Here is a 21,370-nt window from a genome sequence, read left to right on the forward strand (position 1 = left end):
CCAGGGCCTCTCCTGTATCTCATTAGTCTGTATTTGACTCTCGGTGACCTTGAGAATTGTAGAAAAAATTCACAGGAACAAACCAGGATTTCAAAATGCATTATTTGTTCTCAATTTGTTCTCAAGTTTTCTTTGCTGACAGTTTAAATGTTAAAGGTCAAAGATGATGGATAATTATCACATTCTAATGTTTGTGGGTGTGTGACTGCAGCTCTGGAGAGAAACTATATCTGATAAAGGTGAAATAAAAGATGTCTCTGACAGGCACAAAAATGATGAAGTGGTTCTCTTGACTTTACAGATGGCTAGAAGAAATGAGTGAAGTCAGGCATGTTGCCAAATGTAATTGCATCAATTTTGAGGTTAGCCATGGCAGTTAGCAACAGCTCATATTCTTTTCATTGACCTCACTGTAGAGAGAACTGAGGAGATTCAGGCCAACAAACAAGTAAATCAAATAACCAAACAAGTCCCTTTTTAGTGTAACCAAGGGGCAGGGTTTGGGTAAAGTTGGGGAGTTTATGGGGATTGAACAAACCTCAAGTGGCCACTAGAGGAACTCCAGTTTTTGGTAGCTCTGCCTCATTTTTCAGCCACTGAGGTTGCTGCCTGGTTAAGTAAAAAAAAAAAAAAAGCTAAAAACTGAGCCAAAAAACTTCAGATTTATATTTGTGATTTCTTTTATTAAGCCACCACTATTTCATCCATTAAACTGCTCACGGCACCAACCAAGCAAATTTATATTTCTCCAACAAAAGTAGCATTCCAACACCATACACACACATTTTCACTATTACAAATGTTACAATGTGATCTGTGCTCTAAAACACAAACACTACTGAAAACAATCCTAAGATGTAAATTCTGGAAAAGTATGATAGTATCATGAAGCCACAACAGTATATTCAGCCATCAAATCAAAACGATACAGATACAGTAAAAGAGATCTAGGTGCAAAACAATGTACATCACTACAGTACTAATAATTTAACTATCAAAAGGTCTTTGAAAAGGTAAAGATTTCAGACAGTAGGAGTGGGTGAAGGTTAACCGAGTGATATTTACAACATCCCATGTTTTCAGTCCACCAACCTGAGCCACAAGATTTTCGAAAGGCCACATAAAAAAATTCAATGCCCAAGCAGATTTGTGAATCTATGTACATAAAATACAGTTTTTATACTTGCAATAGGCATCTGTTCGCGTGGTGGTCTGCTGGTGCCTTTACATGATTTTATTGCTGAAGATGTGTGAAAGCAACACAAAGGCACACAGTGAATAAAGTGAATGCTTTCTATGGGAATAAAAAGGCAAATTTGTGCTTTAAAGAGCTACTATACAAAATAACCGACAATGAATTATGGAATGATTTTAAGGATTTTGACTACTGTGTTTGAGTTGGATCAGTGTTCTCATCTACCAATGAATATTATCATATTTACACACACGTTTTCTAGGTGAGTACACAAAAACTGTAATGAATATAAACAAATGGTACAACAGCAATTCTTTCCATTCACATAACATTAAGCAGTCCATCAGCAGTACTTCAGTCTGTTTTTAGTAACAAAGACTCCACCCTGTCAGAAATATGTTGAAAGAATCTCATTATGCCTGACATATATAGATATAAAATCAGGCATAATATAAATGTGAATAATAAAGTGCTGCTAAAGGGTAATTTTTCCTCTAATTATGCATTTAAACATATGATACAGCAGTAATTGACAGCAACTTGGGCATTTACCTAAGCTAGACAGGTAAGTTAAGTAAAATAGATGACCAAAAGAGAGTTTGAGCTACTCAATACTGCAGAATTCAGAAATAAAAGCAAAAATACAAACCTTGCAGACACACACAGACCGTAATGAAGTTGTTCTGAATGTTTGACCCAAGAAAGATGAAAGCAGTTTCAGAACAACGAAAGATTTCCAAAAGCCTGACATTCATTTTGGTCCACATTTTCCTTTTTCTTTCTTTTTGTTTTTATGAAAAAACCTTTGTTTGTCACAGAATAACAGTATGTAACACGAGAATGCATGACAGCTCTGAATACAATTCACCAGACTATGTTAGCTCAGGAGGTAATCTCACCACAAAGATACCGAGAGAGAAGATCCTACACCGAGAGAGAAGCAGCTCTCTGTCTGGATCAGGTTAGTCTAACCTGAAGCTGTACCAAAGTGATAAGGCTGAAAGACTGAGCGTTGTATTAGACAGGCACTTAAACGGACACATTTTCTGGGTTTTGTGGGGCAGACTTTTGGTTTTGCGGCTGCTGATTGTGAGTGGGCACTTATGTCATGGATGGATGATTTATTTATTCAACATCACTGCCAAGTTTAGCACTCTGGTAGTGATCTGTGTAAATACTGTTCCCTATTTCCAATTTCTTCATTTGAACTGTGAAAAAGGAATGGTGTAAAAAAAAAAATATACAGGAATGGAGAATAAATTTTGGTTCTTTATGCATATTTATCTAGATATCATTGCCTCATGAGCAAAAATATGATACAAAAAATACAATGGTCTATAGTTTTCTACTAACAAAGAGTAAAAAGAGTAGTAGTTACAAATACGTATAATTTGTGAAGTGTTGTTGCAAATCTAAATTTCATCAAGCAAAAATTAACATTCTTATCATCTCACAGTTTTTGTATGCAGCAACTTTCTCTGTAAAAGATACATAAATAACTTATTACTTTTCAGTAGAGCATTGGGACCTTTTTGTAAGGGCAGTGCCCCATCTGGTGGAGTGACATAGTCAAGTTGTGCAGCATCAACAGTGCCAGAGTGTACAGTAACACAGCAATACAGTATGATTGCTTAAAAAAGAGATTTTTTTGCACAGTGAACTTAAGCTACAGCGCTCTTTAACCAGATAGTTGCAAAAAAATCACTGTAACAGGTGACAGAACAGAATATAAGCACATATCAGTAAAATATTTAGTGACAGAAAAAAAGATGTTAAAAGAGGCCAGTTGATTGCAGACTCAGCTTTTCCTTCTTTAAAAATATCTTTAAAAATATTAAAACCTTCCCCATCCATCCTAAACTCTCCTCTGTATATTTTTGTGCCAAGCAACACGGTGCTCATCGAGTTCTTGTTTCTATGTGTGACATGAGAGGAGCAGCAGAAGCCGTCGTGGCAGAGCGACTCACACAGGTCTGTTCTGTTAGGTGGTGAGGACACCTGAAATGTGCTGACAGTGTGAAGAATATTCTATCAGTGTATCTGTCTACTTCTAGTCATCAGACTCTTCTCGTTTGCTGTTGATCTGAGAAAGAGTTTGTTAGAAAGTTCAGTGCCAGCCGCTCAGAGCTGCGAATCAGCTCCCAGGCTGTTGAGCTCCTCCGGTGTGTGCTTCTCTGCCATGGCAGAAGTCTGACGGAAGCCGGCCGTGATATCATCAAATGTCCGGCCCTTGGTCTCTGGCACTTTGAAGTAAGTGAAGATGAAGAATATGACCAGTAGCACAGTGAAAATGACAAAGACGTAGGGACCGCACGCGTCCTGCAAAGAGACACAAGAAGCAAAACAAAAGATATTAGATTGATCAACTTATTTCTTAGTACTTGGAAGCAATTCATCTTTCACAATTCTGTTTTGTATCTTGAACTCAGTATCATACAAAAGCACTGACTGATTGATTGATTTTGAACATGACTAAAATAACAACAAAATACACTATAAAGAATAACTAAACAAAGAAAGAGTTGGTACAAATAGACTTAAAGGGAAACATTTGATCCTACCTCAATATACAATATACATGTATAATTACATATGGTTATATAGGTTTACATACAGATTTCAATCATAAAAATCCTAATAACGATGAAGCTAAATGTTGGGTTTAATTGTGCCTGTTTGTAGAACAAATGAAATGTTTTGCTTAAAAAGGGCCCAACTTAGGGCTGTGCAATATGACCAAAATCTCATATCCCGATATAAAACATTTATCGTCCCGACAACGATATATATCACAAAAATGTTACATTTTCTGTAAATTCTGTGAATCTCATGCAACTCGACTTGTGTGAAGTGTTTCAGCTGGGCGTCATGCACCTGGAGTCGAGTGTTACATAAGTTAAAATAGCCGCAATTCTTTGTGAGTATTTATTACACGATGTGTTGCGGGGAAAAGCCTGTTCTAAAGTGTATTTTTTAGCACCTGACGGCTCTTTTTAGCTTCTCGTCCGTAAACACTCTGCATACTATTTCACGTGATTCAGTTTATTTTGAAAAATCTCAATAGGATCTTCAGCTTTATTGTAAAAGGTTTATGTGGAAAATAAACAAGCGGAGAGCGGAGCCACGCGATGGTTTTACCGTCGTTGTTGCTAACGACAACACATAAAAACAGTCACTTGTACGTCCGTAGTGTGGTTATATTAAATATAAGAGAAAGAGAGACATTAATTCCACAGTGACCATCAAAACGATGAAAAAATATTGCCGTAAACAGTTTATTTTGCGACACCACGAAACAAACGATAGCGTAATATGAAACGATATATATCGTTATATCGAACAGCCCTAGCCCAACTCATATCTCAAATCAGGCTACAAAGTATGTATTTCATTTACACTGACAGACTTTTGGTATAAAATGAGGAAGTGATCATAAAGAAGAACCTAGTTCAGCTTTACTATTTGACACAACCAGTCCAATAAATTCAGTCAGTAACAAATGCAAGAGTCTATGTTTTTGTGATAGTTATGTACTTTTACTCACCGCAACATACTGGAAGCCCATTCCCACTATAAAGTTGGCTGTCCAGTTGGAAAAACCAGCAACAGCGATGGCTGAAGGCCTGGGTCCCTGCGAGAACAACTCTGCCACGATGAACCAAGGGATGGGACCCGGCCCAATCTCAAAGAATGCCACAAAGGCAAAAATGGCTACAATGCTTACATAAGACATCCATTTGAGTTGATCCTGCAAAAATACAAGAGGAAAGTTTTTGAAAGTTGCACGTCAAAGTCATAAATCAGGTGACACCGAAGTGTGCATTTGTCAGGAATATACCTACCAGCAGAGCCAAAGCAATAGTCATGAGGATGGCGGATCCAGCCATTCCCATCAGCCCCAGTAGGTGCAAAGACCTGCGTCCTGCACGTTCTACGACAAACAGCTACAAACACAAAGAGATGAGGAGAAAGGTCAGTGTACCATATACATGCTTTGTATCACAAATCTGATTACAAGGAACCACAATAATTTTTGAATTGTGCTTTGGTAGAACACAATCTGATGTTTTTGACACCTGTAATGCTATTTTGTGTACTGCTGTACTCACCGACACCACAGTGAAGGCTGTATTAACCACACCGGCTCCAATGGTGGCATAAACGGGCTGCTCAACTCCAGCTTTCTCAAAGATACTAGTGGAGTAGTAGAAAACCTAAAAACAAACAAGTTGACATGTAGGTTGGTTCAGGATATCATCTCCTGATATCAACTTCACAATTTCAATGGCAGTCTTTAGAGGGAATAATGTGAATGACATGTTGGTCTTGAAACTTACAGCGTTAATACCAGACAGCTGCTGAGAGAGCTGCAGCATGACAGCAATGAGGAGGGGCTGACGGTAGAGGGGCGAGCGGAAAAGCTCCAGGATGGTCACCTTCTTCTCCCTCATCATCTGCCGGCTCTCCTCCTTCATTTCCTGCATGTCAGCGCTCACATCTGTGGTGCCCCGGAGCTTCTTCAGCACTGAAACATGTAAGAAAAAAAACAACAGATGATTTAAAATGAACTTATGTTTACACATATGCCGGCTTGTATGAGTTGTATGTATGTGCTCACCGGATTTGGCCTTGTTCTCTTCGTTCTTGTTGATGAGCAGGAATCGGGGGCTCTCTGGGCAGAGAGGCAGCAGGACGCACTGTATCACAGCGGGGATGAAGAGGAAAGCCAGGAGGAGAGGCCACAAGTTGTCGTTGCCCATGATCGCTTCCAATCCAAATATCTAAAACCCACACAGACACTAATGAACCACCTGCACAGCTCCTAGCAACCACCATTAGAAACAATTTATCACAAGATAAGACATATATCACAAGACTACGAATGCCACATATTCACCAACCTGTGCAATGAGGATTCCAATTACAATGCCCAGCTGGTGTAGTGTGCCCAGGGCTCCTCGTAGGGCTGTTGGGGAAATTTCACCCACATACATGGGCACGAAACCTGTGGAGAGGCCACAGTACAGCCCAACCACAAAACGGCCAATGATGAGCATTTCCCACGACTTTGCCATCTTTGAAAAACCCATCAGAACGGCTGAAATAAAAGCCAGAATATTGGCCATGAGCATAGAGTTCCTCCTGTAGACATCAAAGAACAAGATACAGTTTAGACAAATTAAATGCAGGCAGGCTCTCAGCAAAGCACTAACATGCTGTTTAATACTAGCAGTGACTTAGTGTGTTTACCTTCCCAAGCGGTTAACAAAGAGTCCAACTGAGAAGGAACCAAAGATGCCACCGACAGAGAAGATAGCAACAGCGATGGACCACACAGCTGTCAGGGAGGTTTTGGAAATGGGCTCATTGTAACGATGAGACCACGTTTGATTGATGAAGTTCTCAATAATCTAAGAAAGGCACATTTCATTGTTACTTTTTTTTCCAAGGACTATAAACAGGATCAAAATCTATCACACAGAATCATTAAACACATCCACATGTCCCACTGTTGTCATAGTTGTAATGTGATCATTCCAGTTAAATAAACATGTGTGCATCAGATGACACGCTTTAGATTTTCCTCTTCTGAACCCTGCCACATAGCTGAAATGCCACTTCACAGCCAGCTGATGGCAGCACTGTATAATCACCAGCATTTCCTGGCCACCAGGAAGTTTATCAGACACGGGTGTCAGGTTTCACGTCCCCTCCCTTCACTGTGTCACCACATCCCAGACAACTTTGTTGACAAACACACCCAGGAGTGCGGGTGACGGTGCTTAAATAGCAATGCCTGCTTCTGTTTATGTGTGTGACGCTGACACCTCTGGCATGATTTAAAAAGGTCACTAACCAGTCCACAACGCCCCGTAAATGACTTCACCAGAATAGTTCTACAGCAACCAAAATCTAAGTCTGGATCTTCTGGATCATGTGCCTTTGAGCTCGTGCAGCAGGTTTTTTTGAGGCACTCTGCAGTTAATCTAGTCCCGGAGATCGTAATGTACTAGAGCTCAGTGACGGCATGTGGAAAAAAAAAACAAAAACTCTGAGATGTCCTTATAAAGCAGTTATGAATAGGAGGCTTTGGCTTGTCAAGGGCTTTTCTGTAGTGGAGGGATACATATTAAATGACACTCTGACACTGTTAACACGGAGCCTGGGTCACATCCACTATCAACTTACACTCACAAGACCTTGTTGGTGATAAGTATGTATGTTATCATATACTGTACTCTCCCCCTGACCTTCATCCCATCACGTCTGCCCTTTAAAACCTGCTTTATTTAGAAGAACACGTTCACAGAGTTTATGCAAGCAGAGATCAAACATAAATAAGTACTTTACTTAAGTGCTGTAGTTTAGCAAAGCTGATGGGAAAGAGCAAAGGAGTAAGGAGAAAACTATGTATATTTACACATGAACTCCATCAGCTTTTAAGTTCATATGAAGCCTGTTGCACACAGTTGTTTACTTATGCATTCAGGATTACAGAGCAACACAAGCTCTCATTTGGTAGTAAGACATTTTAAGGTAAGGCCTTATTCACTGTCTTAAAAGGAGATGTACTATGCAAAGTCATCTCTTTTTGGTCTTTTCATTACATTCGCAAATCAAAGACCAACACAATATAACTTTTTTCCTTTATCCTTAGATTAATAAATGACTATCTTAATAAACTGCAGCTTGCCATTTTATTTTTCTCCTTTTTTAAATTTAGTGTTACTCTAAAACGTTGTAGTCCAGTTCTGTTTCAGGCACGTTGTGTTTGTATTACCAGCTTTATTAGCTCTCCTATTTCACTGGTTTCCATGACACCATCAGGGAAGGTACTGTTCCCTAAAAGGGGGCGTGGCCAGCCTATCTGCTTTTAAAGCTACAGACACTAAAACGCAAAACCTGTGGAACAGAAATAAAAACCAGAGGTAAACTGGTATGAACTAGGTATGAGCTGAAGAGTGAAAGGCACATCCTGGGCACAGGTGAATCTTAAATTAAGTTCCAAGGCTCCCGTTTTGGTCTCTACCAACTCCTAAAGGAAAGCATCTGGCTCATTAGGCTCCTAAATCCTCAAACTACTTGTCAACTAACTTAGTTTTGAAATTTGTGCTGGACCGTGTAGTTTTTCTGTGGGTTTTTGAAGCTTCATCACTGCCTGCATTAACAGTTTGATCTGAAAAACCAAAGAAAGAGCTCTGCAAAACTAAAAGCAAACTCCAGGTTTGAGTGATGAAACAGTCTTTTCAACTCTACAAACAACATCTTATACATTTTTTTTTTCACTGCCATCTTTTAATGGTTACTTTAAAAGTCTCACTAACTTTAACTTGTTAGCGACAAATTACAAGGTGGCCCTTGAAAAGTTACATAATTGGGTTTTGTTCTCTAATCTCAATAGGCTACACAATCCAAACCACCAGCTGGCTTAAAGTACACATTGTGAAAACCGTCTATTCATGCTGACCGGCCTTCAGCCTTGGTGATGAAACTGGCTGGGGAAGAGGCTGTCAAGGTAAGCACTGTATTCAGCATGCACAGGATAAAAATACTGAAAAAGGCAACAATAACATAGTTTCTCTTGTTTTAAGACCTTTCTAATTAAAAAGCACTAAAATAGATGTGAACTACATAGTTATATTGTTTCAAAAGGAGAAATCTTTAAAGAAAAGTAAAGCCCCCTCCCTCCTGCAATACATCCAATGAGCCTACATTCAAGTGCTGATCAGGCAAACATTCAATGGCAGGAGCACAGGACAGCCCGAACAAGGCCCTTGAAAAGGCGTATCTAATCAGAGACACTCCAACACAGTACAAGGCTTGCGTCACAGCCAGTAGCAGCATTACTGCAGCCTTTAACACATATGAACTGAAGAAAGAGATGGTGGAGATAATCTTAGGTTCTGCTACTATAAAAAAACAACCTTTTTTGTAAAATTGTAGCCTTAGAGGTCATAATTAGTCTTTACTATTTCCATGTGCCATTGCTCAGACATGTGTTTCCGTGTGTCTGTAAGCTTAAGAACTAGGCTGGTTTTTTGGGAAGGGGAATCAAGGGGACAGGTTCACACTAGCCCAGTATGTAATAATTACCACCACAGCTCCTCACTGTGCCACTCACAAGACACGCAGTAGGTGATTATATGACGATGAACACGTGTTGCTAATAGTGTAGAGAAAGATTTGAACACCATTAGCAACGATTCGTGATATTTTATTCTTGAAAATAACATAAGACTGTGTGCAGGTCTAGACTTATTAGCAGTGTCAATCAACAGAAACTGAACTCAATTAGTCCATTTTTCAGCTAAAATCCTTCACTCAGCTTCACAGTTGTGACGATTTAACACATTTTATGGTTTATGCGCTTTAATTATTTTTCTTTTACATATTTTAGAGTACACACTACTAGTTAATTAAACTATCAAGCCTTCTCTACAGCGCTTATGGACAAAGCTTTCCTTTTCTACCGCACATGGGACCCCCTTTTGGCCCATCTGGACACTCCTTCTGCTCAGAGGTTGAAATCAGGCTTACGGGATTTAGCCTGGCAACAAAGGGACGATTGTTAGCCTTTTTCATTGTTTAATATTATTGCTATTGTTTTTTTCTTCTTCTTTTTTTCTTAACTCCCACGACCGCCATACATGTAGGTACATCTCTGTCCTGTGTATGTATATGTTGGTGACTGTTGTTTTCCTGCTTTGCAATTAAAAGTTCAAAAAAAAAAAAAATTAAACTATCAGGATAAGCTAATATCTTTTAATCAGACTCTTAGTTTTATTTCATGCCAACTTTTATTAATATTAAAGGAATATAGTGAACTGAAAGCTCCTCTAATTGAAAAGGGTCCTTCACATCAAGGTTGAGCATAACAGAGAACAGCTCAGTTTAGGAGGCTCTCAGTCTGGGCCTCCTTCCTAGTACCTCTGTGTGGGTCAAAGATAACATAAAAGGAGTGGAGCTCTAGCCTGTCTGGAGACACACCTATTACCTGCAGAGAGTAGTTTGAGTAGCCACAGGGTGTGTTAAGACCAACGCAAACTGAGCTGACAGTAGTTACTCACACGCAATGCGACGCAGGCATTCCTTAGGAAATGAATGTCTTTGCTGTACCTTCCTGTTAATAAATCGACTGTCTGACTTAGTCTTCTGGGGGGCTTTGGAACATTGTTTTTGTGATCTTCTTTTTGTTACGGGGATAAGTCACTGTCTGCCTCAATTTCATTTCTAAATTTCATTCTCAAGCATTTCCCAGCTGGCTTCTGGTCAGAAGAGGTCTGTGTTTGGCCATAGACACTCTCTGCTGCTCTCTGTTGATCCAGATGTCCTTGGACCCATTAGGCCTAAATTCAGCTATTATTACCTCACCTCTTAACCTACACCCCCCCTTTTCTGCCCTGTTCTTCAAGGCAGCGAGTGAATTAACAGCCAACTGTGGAACAAAGTTGGATAGTTGGAAAGCACTTGATTAGCTTGATTGATTTTTGCAGACCCGGAGATTCTGGATCTCTTCAGGTTTTTTGGAAACCCTGGTTATTTTATGGTTATTCTGAAGGCTGTACTTTGTGTTCCTTCGTCGTCTGATATGACAATAAACACTGAATGAACACCCGTTGAAACCAAAAACTTTCAATTTGAACCTTTATGACAACAGCCTCTTGTTCATGCCTCACTTTCCCTTAGCTTTTTGTAATAAAACAGTTTATAGCTCACCTTCTGAGGGGCGTTGATAACACCTGTGTTGTAGCCAAACTGCAGGGAGCCAATCACCGCAGTTCCAACACTCATCAACAATGGGAGCGTTATTTGCTGAAAGAGAACAGAGAAAATATTGTCAGTAAAGAGACCAGTCTGACCAGTTAATCACATTTTATCAAGCGATTAAAAAACATTTGTGTCCATGAGCTGACACAGCATTACTTGCCCAGAAAATCCCACAGATCTCAGTTTACTGACCAAGAATGGAATTGATGACAAGTACATTTTCCACCCTGATGTTGTTATTATAATGTTTCATGAACACACTGTTAAAATTTCCCGAAATATTTTAAAGACACTTAATATACTGCTACAGTACATAAAACTGTGAATATGGAGCATAAAAGATGTTTATTCCAAACAGACAAACAGAGAAAAGAGAGAGAGAAATCCACCTTCGAGCTGTAACTATGTCTGTTGAAGACGTTATTAACAGACTGAGATGAATAATGGATCACACAAACATTTTTAGATCTGAGGGGGGTCACAGGTTTGTCCTTTGCAAAGCTTTCCAGATTTCTGAGTAAAGCTGCCTTGTGAAAAACGTCCAGGTCAGACTCAGGTCTACTGATCTTATTGTCTGTGCTCTTATTCCTGTTATTACAGTTCATTTTTAGCTTGATCTCACCAGAGCCCAGTAGATTAGAAGAATACCAAGAAGTTAACAAACCAGTGCATGGTATGTCGCTCTCAGTTTCCAGTTCGCAGACAGGGAAGCAAACACCTCGAGCTACTGTCCACCAACACCGACCCCTTTTATCATTTCTGCTTCAGGTAACTGTGCACATGACCACCTCTGTGGTATACCAATGTATACCTTAACATTGCATTTTCTTATTTATCTCAAAAGGCTTCACATACTCAAGATTAAACTTCGATTAAATCAAGGTGATGCTTACTATTCCAATCCTTCATTTCCTTAAAACCAGTCATCTTGTTGATGATTAATGTTTTTTTTTCCTACCCCGTGTGATTCGTGCCAAATCCTTTGGTACAGTGATTCATAACAGATACCTTCCTTGTATTTTGGCAACAAAGGATCTGACCTTTATGAGAGTAGATGTCACCTCAAAGTGTCATTGTTTTAACTTGAGTATCCTGAAGAAACCTAGTTTTAGTTTTAAGTATTTTTATATTCAAACCCACTGAACTGATTAAGAGTAGACACAAATCAAGGATCTCTCCTTTGCTTAGCTATTTAATTTTTTAATAATCTCAACTCCACCTTGAAACACCAGCAGAAAAGGTTTCCAATGGCCATTCAAGTCCAACAAGTCAAGCTCGTAAAATGAACAAACATGAGGTAAAAAGGAGGTGAAAAATCACCTTGTCTAACATGGAGTAGTGCAGAATGACATTTTACGGGCAGCGAATTTACAAAGCTAATCAGGTAGAAAATTTGAAATACATTTCACAATGCTCTTACCAAGAATCTTTATGAGGGAACCATAACAATGTGCCATTGTCCACATCTCAGTGATGTTCTACAACATTCCGATCTGGTGAATGTGAATCGTGGTGTTCGTGACTACCATTTCAGATTACTTCTATTTTTATCTCTCTGGTGGTGGCCATCAGAAGACTGTCAATTATGGCCAAAAAGGAAAGCACATAACCAACAACACTCAGATAGGCTGTGGCATTCAAAGGTGAATGAATGGTATTTAGGGGCCCAAGAGTTGCCAAGAAAAGATTTCCTCATGATTACGTCATCAGTCACCTGGACTGCTAACACAAGGCTGATTGGTTCCATTGATTTGTGTTGTTGAACTCAGAACTCAGATTCTTGTGATAAGCCTATGTTTTTGGTTTCAGATTATAGCTGCCCAATTTCACTTAACTTCAGCCTGTTGAAGCCTTGTATTTCTCCTGGTTGGTATGTGTGGTATGTGTGGTAAGTGTAACCTCACATGGCCTGCCTCAGTCATATATTATTCTTACATTCTACTAGAATACCTTTGCATGAATCACTGTTTAAATGAGACCATATTTATCTCATAATCTTACCTGGATACAGCTACTCAGATTATAAATATTATTAAATATGAACTTTTTTAAAAAAAATCTCCCCTCTGATTAATAATCCCCTTCCTTAAAACAGCCCAACAGGTTTCTTTTAAAAAAAAAACCAAAACATTCCTCATAAAGGATTTGAAAGGACTGCGCCTGTAATCAGCTCTGTAATGCCGCAGGTATTTAAACACAGGTATTTCTTTGTGTTGTAGGCATCTTGGTTACATCTAAAACTGTTTTTTATGAGGGCTGAAGTTCCTCCTCCAGAGCAGGAAGAAGAAAACAATTCTGTATGTGTTTTGAGAGGCAGTAACTTAAGCTCTGCTCAAACCAAAGAAGAAAAGAAAAAAATGAGGGCTTGGCTGAAGTCATTTACAGACCAGCCTACGCCTCTGAGCCAATAGCAGCTCTTCTCGGAAGCATGTCTAGGGAGGGTCACTAGGTTCATATATGTGTGTATAAACATAGATATACACGCTCTTTTCAACACTGTGGGCCAACGAGCAGACCAATCATGACTGATGTCTCTTAGTTAGAGCTACAAAAAAGAAAACAGGCAATTCAGTGACCTACCAGCTGTTTTTTACTATAAACAGCTAAATCTTGACTGCTCCCTTTGGGGAAAATCATGCTTTGAGTTTGTTTATGTCCCCTTTTGGGAACAGCTGCAATTATCTGCAAAAAAATGTAAAGCTGCAAAAAAAAAAAAAAGTAGGGAGAGCAGCATGTGTCCAAGGGAAATTGAAAACCTCTCTGTAACATCTTTACCTTCAGCATATAGGTGTTTCTGTGCAAGCCAATCATTTTTATACTTGACAACATTTTATCAGGCTGGAAATTAAAAAGAAGGTATTTGTTCAACAATTTGCCCAAAATGACTCATCCAAGTTTCCGTTAAACCACTTATAGGTGAGATTACTTGCACATAGAAATGAGAAGAGCAGTATAATGGATGGCTTTCTCAAAGAGGAAACAATGAAGTCACACCCAAAACAACTCTACTCTATGTTTAAAACCTCAGTGGCGACGGCTCCTCTGCTCTTGCTTCACCTCTCCAACTTAAAATAATCTCTCTCTCTCTCGACATATATAAGGCAGCCTTCACCTGTGTTTACATTTACAAATGGACTCTTTATGTTTGTTTACGGCTCAGAAAGGCATGACAAGTGCTGGTCATCACACACTGCATACCACAGCGCTTAACAGTCGGCTCTGATTACAGGAATTCACACTCTGGGGCGGTGCTACCACAAATATTCAAAAGCAATTCTAAAGAACTGTAAAAGAAAATGCAGAAAAGATAACACTGTGTCTGTGACGGTAACAGAAGACAGACAGAACTTAACACGCACTTTTCAGATATAGATGAAAAAGTTTTGAGTTTACAAGTATGCCATTAAATGCTTAGAAATCTTTTTTTTTTAACTTTCAAAGGTATAAAAAGAAAGAATCTTACAAAGAAAACACAAAACATGGATCCTGGGGTCAAAGTATCATTACTTTCCTCCTCCCACACCTTTATTTGACTTAAATATGCTCTAGATACATGCAAATGTTCCCTCTTTGCATGGACAAAGTAAAGCACCCAAATGCATGTGCAGTGAGGAAAAATCTGCCGAGTCATGGCTGTGGTAAACAATTAATGCTGTTTATGGTAGCCCTGGTTGCTTGGCAGCCCTTAGCTTGCTGCTCTTCCTGAGTGTAAACAGACAGACATCAGAGCTCATAAAGAATTATTAAAACAACCTGCTGAAATGGAAAAGCACAAAATGTGGATTTGAGCAAATATTAGCACATTAGCAGCTCCACGCTGCTCCTGTTCTTAACCCCTAGAAAACCTTTAGGCACTTTCACTGTATAAATGTCTAAAAGACATAAAGATTTGTTCCCCAAATTAGGATCTATGCAACCACACAACAACAACATCCAGAACCTTCTAAAAAGTTGAAATTCAACAGACATGAATAATGACATTGAATCCTCACTTCCTACAACTATTTTTTTTAACAATATAGTGTCTCTTTGTTCAGTTAAGCATCTAATCTGCTTAAACACAAAAAGCCAAAGAGGAAAAGGAAATTTGAGCTCTGATAAACAAAACCAGCTGACATGAGGGTGACGTAAAACTTTGGAACCGCAGGGCGTTGTGATAAAATAAATATTTAAAGAAAATTGGCCACAAAATAGTGTCAACAGGAAATCTAACAGTGCTGCAAAGACCACTGAAGCAACGAGGTGCAGACAACCAACACCAAAAGTAACTGTTCACAGATATTGTAGCTGCAGCAACTATAAAAATAATACTAACCGGTTCTATATAGTGCTAAAGAAGTAGACCTTTTACTAATACAAGAAAGTTATCGATCAAAATATGCATTCTGCAGAAGCAATAATTTATAATTTATAAATATATCAGACTATTTTTAAAATAGAGCATCGTTAGTTACTGACCTAGTTACAAGATATTGAACTAAAAGTACATTTCCCTTTTATATGTAGCACAGCAGAAGTGTAAACTCAAATCAGACAGAATTTCTTCAGAAGCAGGTATGTGTGTGCCGAATATGAGGAGATAATTTCACTTAAAAAACCCTAACAGAAGCCTGAAACCCTGAGCATTTTTTAAAAAGGGGGCCATCGGAAAAAACCCATCTAGGAAGTTGTAACATTTTACTCCCTGCCAAAACTCAATAAGGTCTTTTGGACACTGCTGTAACTGATCACAGCCGCACTCCAAGAGGTTTCTCTCTTGTCAGTGCGTGCTAGAGTCATGGTGTGGTTTACACACCTACCATCACGTCCCTCCACCACTCCAGGTCACCGCTGCAGTCTCAGCTTACACTGCTGTAGGGAACCCAATATGAGCCCTCCTCCTAAAGTCACCTGACTGAAACAGCACATCGTGCTCTGTGAGCGCAGCTTCCAAATAAATTCCATGCTTCTTATAAGGAGAAAAAGTAAAAATACACCCTTGACATTATATTCTAGACCTCACAGCCCAGACACTATGGTAGACATAGATACTTGCACTGTATTTATTATGGTATGTAAACTCCAAAGTCTGCATGTTATGCAATTAAAAACACATGACACAAACCCATAAATACTGCAATAATGACAGTTTAGTTTAGTAGATCCTAATACAGAGTATACTCTTACTGTGTTGTTTCTGTTATAGTTGTTGTCATTCACCTACATGTTACATGTTTGTCCTGTGACCCTTTCCTTAAAGAAATATTTTACCTCTAAATGCTGTACACTTAAAGTAAACAAAACTTCAGGAGTGCCCGTTAATGCCTTATCTACCAGTACCAATGAAATTTCTGCCAAGCTCAAGTGAGATCAGATAAAATGTATTTATAGCTGTGCTCTATGCTTGGCAATCTCACTATTGAAACAAAAAATGTTTTTCCTGTACACTAATAAAAGCTTGTTTACAGTAAGTGGTCCTTTATTTACTATATCATCTTAAGTTGGATGTCAGCTGTTAAATGCAAAATAAACACCAGAAGACACGAGTCAAAGTTTAAATAACTGTTCACATGTTCCAAAGACTAAGCATTATTGTCAGTATCAGTATATTTAAAAGAAGGAATAATATATCCAGAAGCGAATAGGTAGAATAGTGATTACAATAAATACAAGAATATTGATGCTGGATGTGTATTAATGATATAATTCTCAGACAAAGAAACAAAAGTATATTCCTGGGTAGTAAATACTGCATACTTTAGTCCTATATCTTTTTAACCTGCATAAATAAATGAATACAACAGACAGTTTGGGCTGTTTCTGCTGGACAGTCAGAGGTGAGACCAGACATTTAAAGGTCAGACATAAAAGTAATGCCCTCGGTCAGATCTGATTTGTTAAATTGAGCTAATCCCAGTGGAAAAATGATGTCAAAAGAAACCCAAAGGGACACTGTACTTCAACAGTAATTTGCAGGGTGACCAGAGGTGGGGATGATGCAGTACAGTGAGCACTAATGAAAGTGAATTAAACATGAACTCCTGCTTCCCTGTTCATCTCAATTAAAACCCTCCTGGATCTCTTAATCCCCAGTTTTACAGTAAAGCCTCATTATGCCCCATTAATACATGGCTGACAGTTACATTATAAGACATACTGAAGAGAACTAGTCACGCAGATGAAAGTTAATCTACTGGACTGTCTTAAAGACAGCAGGAACTGGCAATTGCCTGAAAGGCTGAGGACGTAGAGGAATCAATCGGGTGCGATTAAGTCTGTACAATGTGAGGCTGTTTTTTGGCACTGGATTCCCAATCAAAATACCTGCTGTTAAGGCTGTCAGGAATTTGACATTTTAAAGGGCCTCTCATTTAAACCACAGCAGATCAACCTTATACTTGGCCCAAAACAGCATTTCATTCTTTGTAGAGAGAAATAAAAAGGCTGGTGAGCCTTTTCAGTTCAAAACAAACCTGTCATTCAGGATTTTTCTCTCTAGATGATGACGATGGCAGGAAAAGAGAAAAAAATACAGATAACCAACATATTTTATGTGCTTTAGTGGCCGACTTAACCAAAATTTGATTTAAGATAAGAGTAAAACTGAATCAAGATTTTAAAAAAATGAAGTTGTTTAAGTTGGAACTACAAACCACAAATTCACAATCAATACACCGGGGCAAAGTCCAATGTGAGAAATTAACAGGACCACACCTAGTACTTATAACTCTGTCTACAGTCGGTCATTTCTGTAAACAGTCCAAAGCAATGCTAAGCCAGGTATGAAAATCCTGAGCACGAGCTATCAATAAGCCCACATGTGCACAACTACAGTGCTGGAAGTAACAAATCGCAAAGATGACGTGAACAGCGCCTGTGAGGAGAAAGCTCCAAGCTTCACAATCCTGGAGTTGGCAACTGTGTATTCCCTTGGTGAGCTCTCACTTTCTTTGGAAATCTGATGTGTTCATGTCACAGTGCAAAGTGGGAACAGTGAGAACTTTTCCCATCATGTCAACTGCAACCCATCCAGCTGATAGGCCACAATAGCAAAGCGAAGCGACCAGTGAAAAATAGCATGAAGATATGAAACAAACAGCTAAGGAAACATTTTGTGACCACCATGTCACACTGAGCTGCCCTGGTGCAGCTCCACTGGGTTTAAATGGGCTTACATCAATGAGAAAGTAGGAGGGGGGAGAAGACTGAAGTCCTTTGCCTACGTGCCTCACTGCGCTGCATGCAAATGGTGACCAAAAAGCCACACGAGGACGGAGACAAGATTATCAGGCGGCAGATAAGTCCGGCTTACTTCCTGAACAATGAGCATCACAGTCTATAACGAAAACTGAGTGATACCTTTAGATTGTCTAATCACCAGTCTGAAATCCAAAAACATGAGCTGATAACTGATTAGGCAATTAGTAGATGCTGACAATAGTTAGAGTTCATCACTCATGTCACCAATCTGGACAAGTTGAGCAAAAGTGCCCAAAATGTGGTTGTTAGTTTTTTGTTTTTAATCAGTGTAAACTGATGATGGAGAAAGTCTGAAATTATCATATGTCTGAGAACCAATCTTGGATATTTGGTCCTTTTTATCCAAAAAGCAATGAAATGATACCTACACAATAACATTTATTTGTAAAAAATGAAACTGTCCAACAGCATGACAATTGGTGAGAAAAAAAACACATTGAAATGATTATTACATCTGGATACATTAATAATAATGATATGTAAATTACATGTAATATTCAGCTGACAGGATTGTTGATTACACAGGACTACTTTTGAGGATTTGTTGCTTCACATTATACTAAATGCTAGATTTTTATTTTTATTACATTACTATCATTATTATTATTATAGCCTCAAGTAGCAACAGCTAAATTGATTCAAGACCTAAAACACATGGCATATTGACATGAATTATTTTTACTTTGAGATTATTTTCCTGCTGTAAAAGTTTTAATTTATAATGTCCATGTATGTGTATATATGTATTTCAAGTAGACTTTTTACAGGAATAGACTCCCTAAGCTCCAGACTGCAGTGACAAATAGTGCATCACAACCGCACACACGTATGGAAGGCTGACACATGGCAGTGCCTCTCATCTTGTTTCAAGGAAGAATTCAATCATAAAAAAAATCCCCTATTAAAATTATGGCATCAAATACTGAATCATAATCCACATTTTGTGCAGGTACCTAAACAAATACTTAATATTAAATATTAATCAACTTTGACTGTAAGTTCAGGAACAATATCATGATATTGATATTTGTAGTAAAACAAAGTTGTATCCTGGGGTGTAAGACACTGGCAAGCCTTTACTTTGGAATGCTTTTTGCTTTGTTCCTGTTGGAAAATTTTGCAGTATAGTGTTACATGGATTGGGGTTTTTCCTCCATATACAAAAACTGACACAACCTGGAGAGCTTTTGACCTTCCACTAAAGGAAAATTACCAGAAGATGATTTGTTCATTTATCTTTTCAGCTCTTTTACAGGTGTATAATTTTTTTTCATTGTTCTGTAGTTATTGGGACAGAAAGACACAATAAAAGAGTGTAAGGAGACTGTGATGAGCCCCTAAATTTTACCTTCCATTTATGTTTTTTTGCATTTACAAAGTGACAAAGTGAGGGAGTTGCAAAAGTTTCATGCAGATAAGATACCATATTTCACATGACACCTCTTGGCACAAATATTTTAGGCCCTAACACACACACACACACACACACACACACACACACACACACACACACACACACACACACACATACATATATATATATATATATATACACACACATATATATACATATATATATATATATATATATATATATATATATATATATATATATATATATATATATATATATATATATACATATATATATATATATATATATATATATATATATATATATATGTATATATATATATATATATATATATATATATATATATATATATATATATATATATATATATATATATATATATATATATATATATGTGTATATACTTATAGATAGATAGATATATATATGTCGCTGGAAAAAGACAAAGACAAGTAACCATCAACTTGAGCTTTAAAGTATGTGGTTATATATACACAGAGAGGAAGAGATTATTATATTATTATTTTTATTTATTTTATTGTTTAGGTTGGCTCAAAAGTGTCACAGACACTGGGCTGGATCCTGAATGCCCCAAAATGCCACATGGCGATGACGACCACATGTGCGACGTGACGCCAAACAGTGAGCGATAACCCTTAAAAGCCCCTTATTAATACCATAGTAATAAAATAATAGACCATAACTAAGGTTGTGCGTAAATAACCCAATAAAGACATGAAAATGCACTTAAAAAGATGACTTGTAGCAGTATAGCAGGTCACCGGGTTCACCCCAGAATATAAATATTAGCTGCATCCTGGCTGACGCCACATTTAGGAGAAGCGTCCTGTGAGCGCTTAAGCTCTTGTTCACGGACTGAACGAAGCTAACACACACCGAACAGGTTTGACAAGGAGTGAAGCAGTGAAGTTTAATTACCTTTCCTTGATCCATGGCAGTGCAGGGAGTTATTTCTTCTTTTTCCTCTTCTACGTCTTCTTCTTCTTTGTTTCGGCTTTTCTTTTGTGGGAGCTGAATGCGATGGAACAACTTCCTGGGGGTGTCCCGGTGGGTTTCGTTCACAAATCAGTCATCTCCAAAAGTTTTTGTTCCGCGGAAATGACCTCAAACTTCAGTCCAGTTCTTTTTGCTTTCTTTCCAATGAAGAAATTATTCAGAGGTCTTTCTGTTATATAAAAAGAAAAAAGCCGGGGACGATGTGGCTGGAGATCCGCTCCCGTTATTTGCCTCCTGCTTCTTTTGTAACTTACGAGCTTCAGCTTTAATTTACAGCTTCGATGATGGGTAAAGTTTTCCCGGATGAATCCTAAGTATGTTTTGATGCTGGAGTAGTACCGCTGTCACGATTATGAAAACAGCTCTTGTGCACATGAGCCGGTTTACTGTTCATATACAATTTGTTTCTGACGCAATAAGGTAGGCGTGGTGCAACAATGAGGGTTGGTCCTGTATGCAGCCAATGATGGGCATCAGAGGCAGGGAGGACGCGTGGTGAGACTGCACGCACGCTGTGGTGGAGGTTGAGTTATGACTGTCGTACTTTCTTGTTGAATTACAGATCAAAAATGTAAGTTTCTAATGCTAATTCTTTCAGCTGTTTTTACCAATAACTACAAAATTTATATTTTCTTTAACGTATGAAGTGCATATGAAAGGATAGATAGATAGATAGATAGATAGATAGATAGATAGATAGATAGATAGATAGATAGATAGATAGATAGTATTATGTTATTCCCAAATAAAAAATAAAATCGTACAGTCTATGATAA

The 21,370-nt window shown here is 38.3% G+C and overlaps 1 protein-coding gene across 1 annotated transcript; it reads right to left on the bottom strand.

The window, feature by feature from the left end:
* Window positions 1-662: 662 nt before the first annotated feature.
* slc2a1b (solute carrier family 2 member 1b) lies at window positions 663-21,003 on the bottom strand. Its single transcript, XM_031739850.2, has 10 exons — window positions 20,517-21,003; window positions 10,913-11,008; window positions 6,446-6,606; window positions 6,097-6,337; window positions 5,814-5,976; window positions 5,533-5,720; window positions 5,305-5,409; window positions 5,038-5,139; window positions 4,740-4,943; window positions 663-3,514 (listed from the first exon to the last, which is right to left on the bottom strand). Exons 1-10 carry the CDS (start codon window positions 20,529-20,531, stop codon window positions 3,317-3,319), a joined length of 1,473 nt encoding a protein of 490 aa, XP_031595710.1. The 5' UTR covers window positions 20,532-21,003; the 3' UTR covers window positions 663-3,316.
* Between the last annotated feature and the right edge of the window lie 367 nt (window positions 21,004-21,370).

This window comes from Oreochromis aureus, linkage group 5, assembly GCF_013358895.1.
Source record: "Oreochromis aureus strain Israel breed Guangdong linkage group 5, ZZ_aureus, whole genome shotgun sequence".
NCBI classification, from domain to species: domain Eukaryota; kingdom Metazoa; phylum Chordata; class Actinopteri; order Cichliformes; family Cichlidae; genus Oreochromis; species Oreochromis aureus.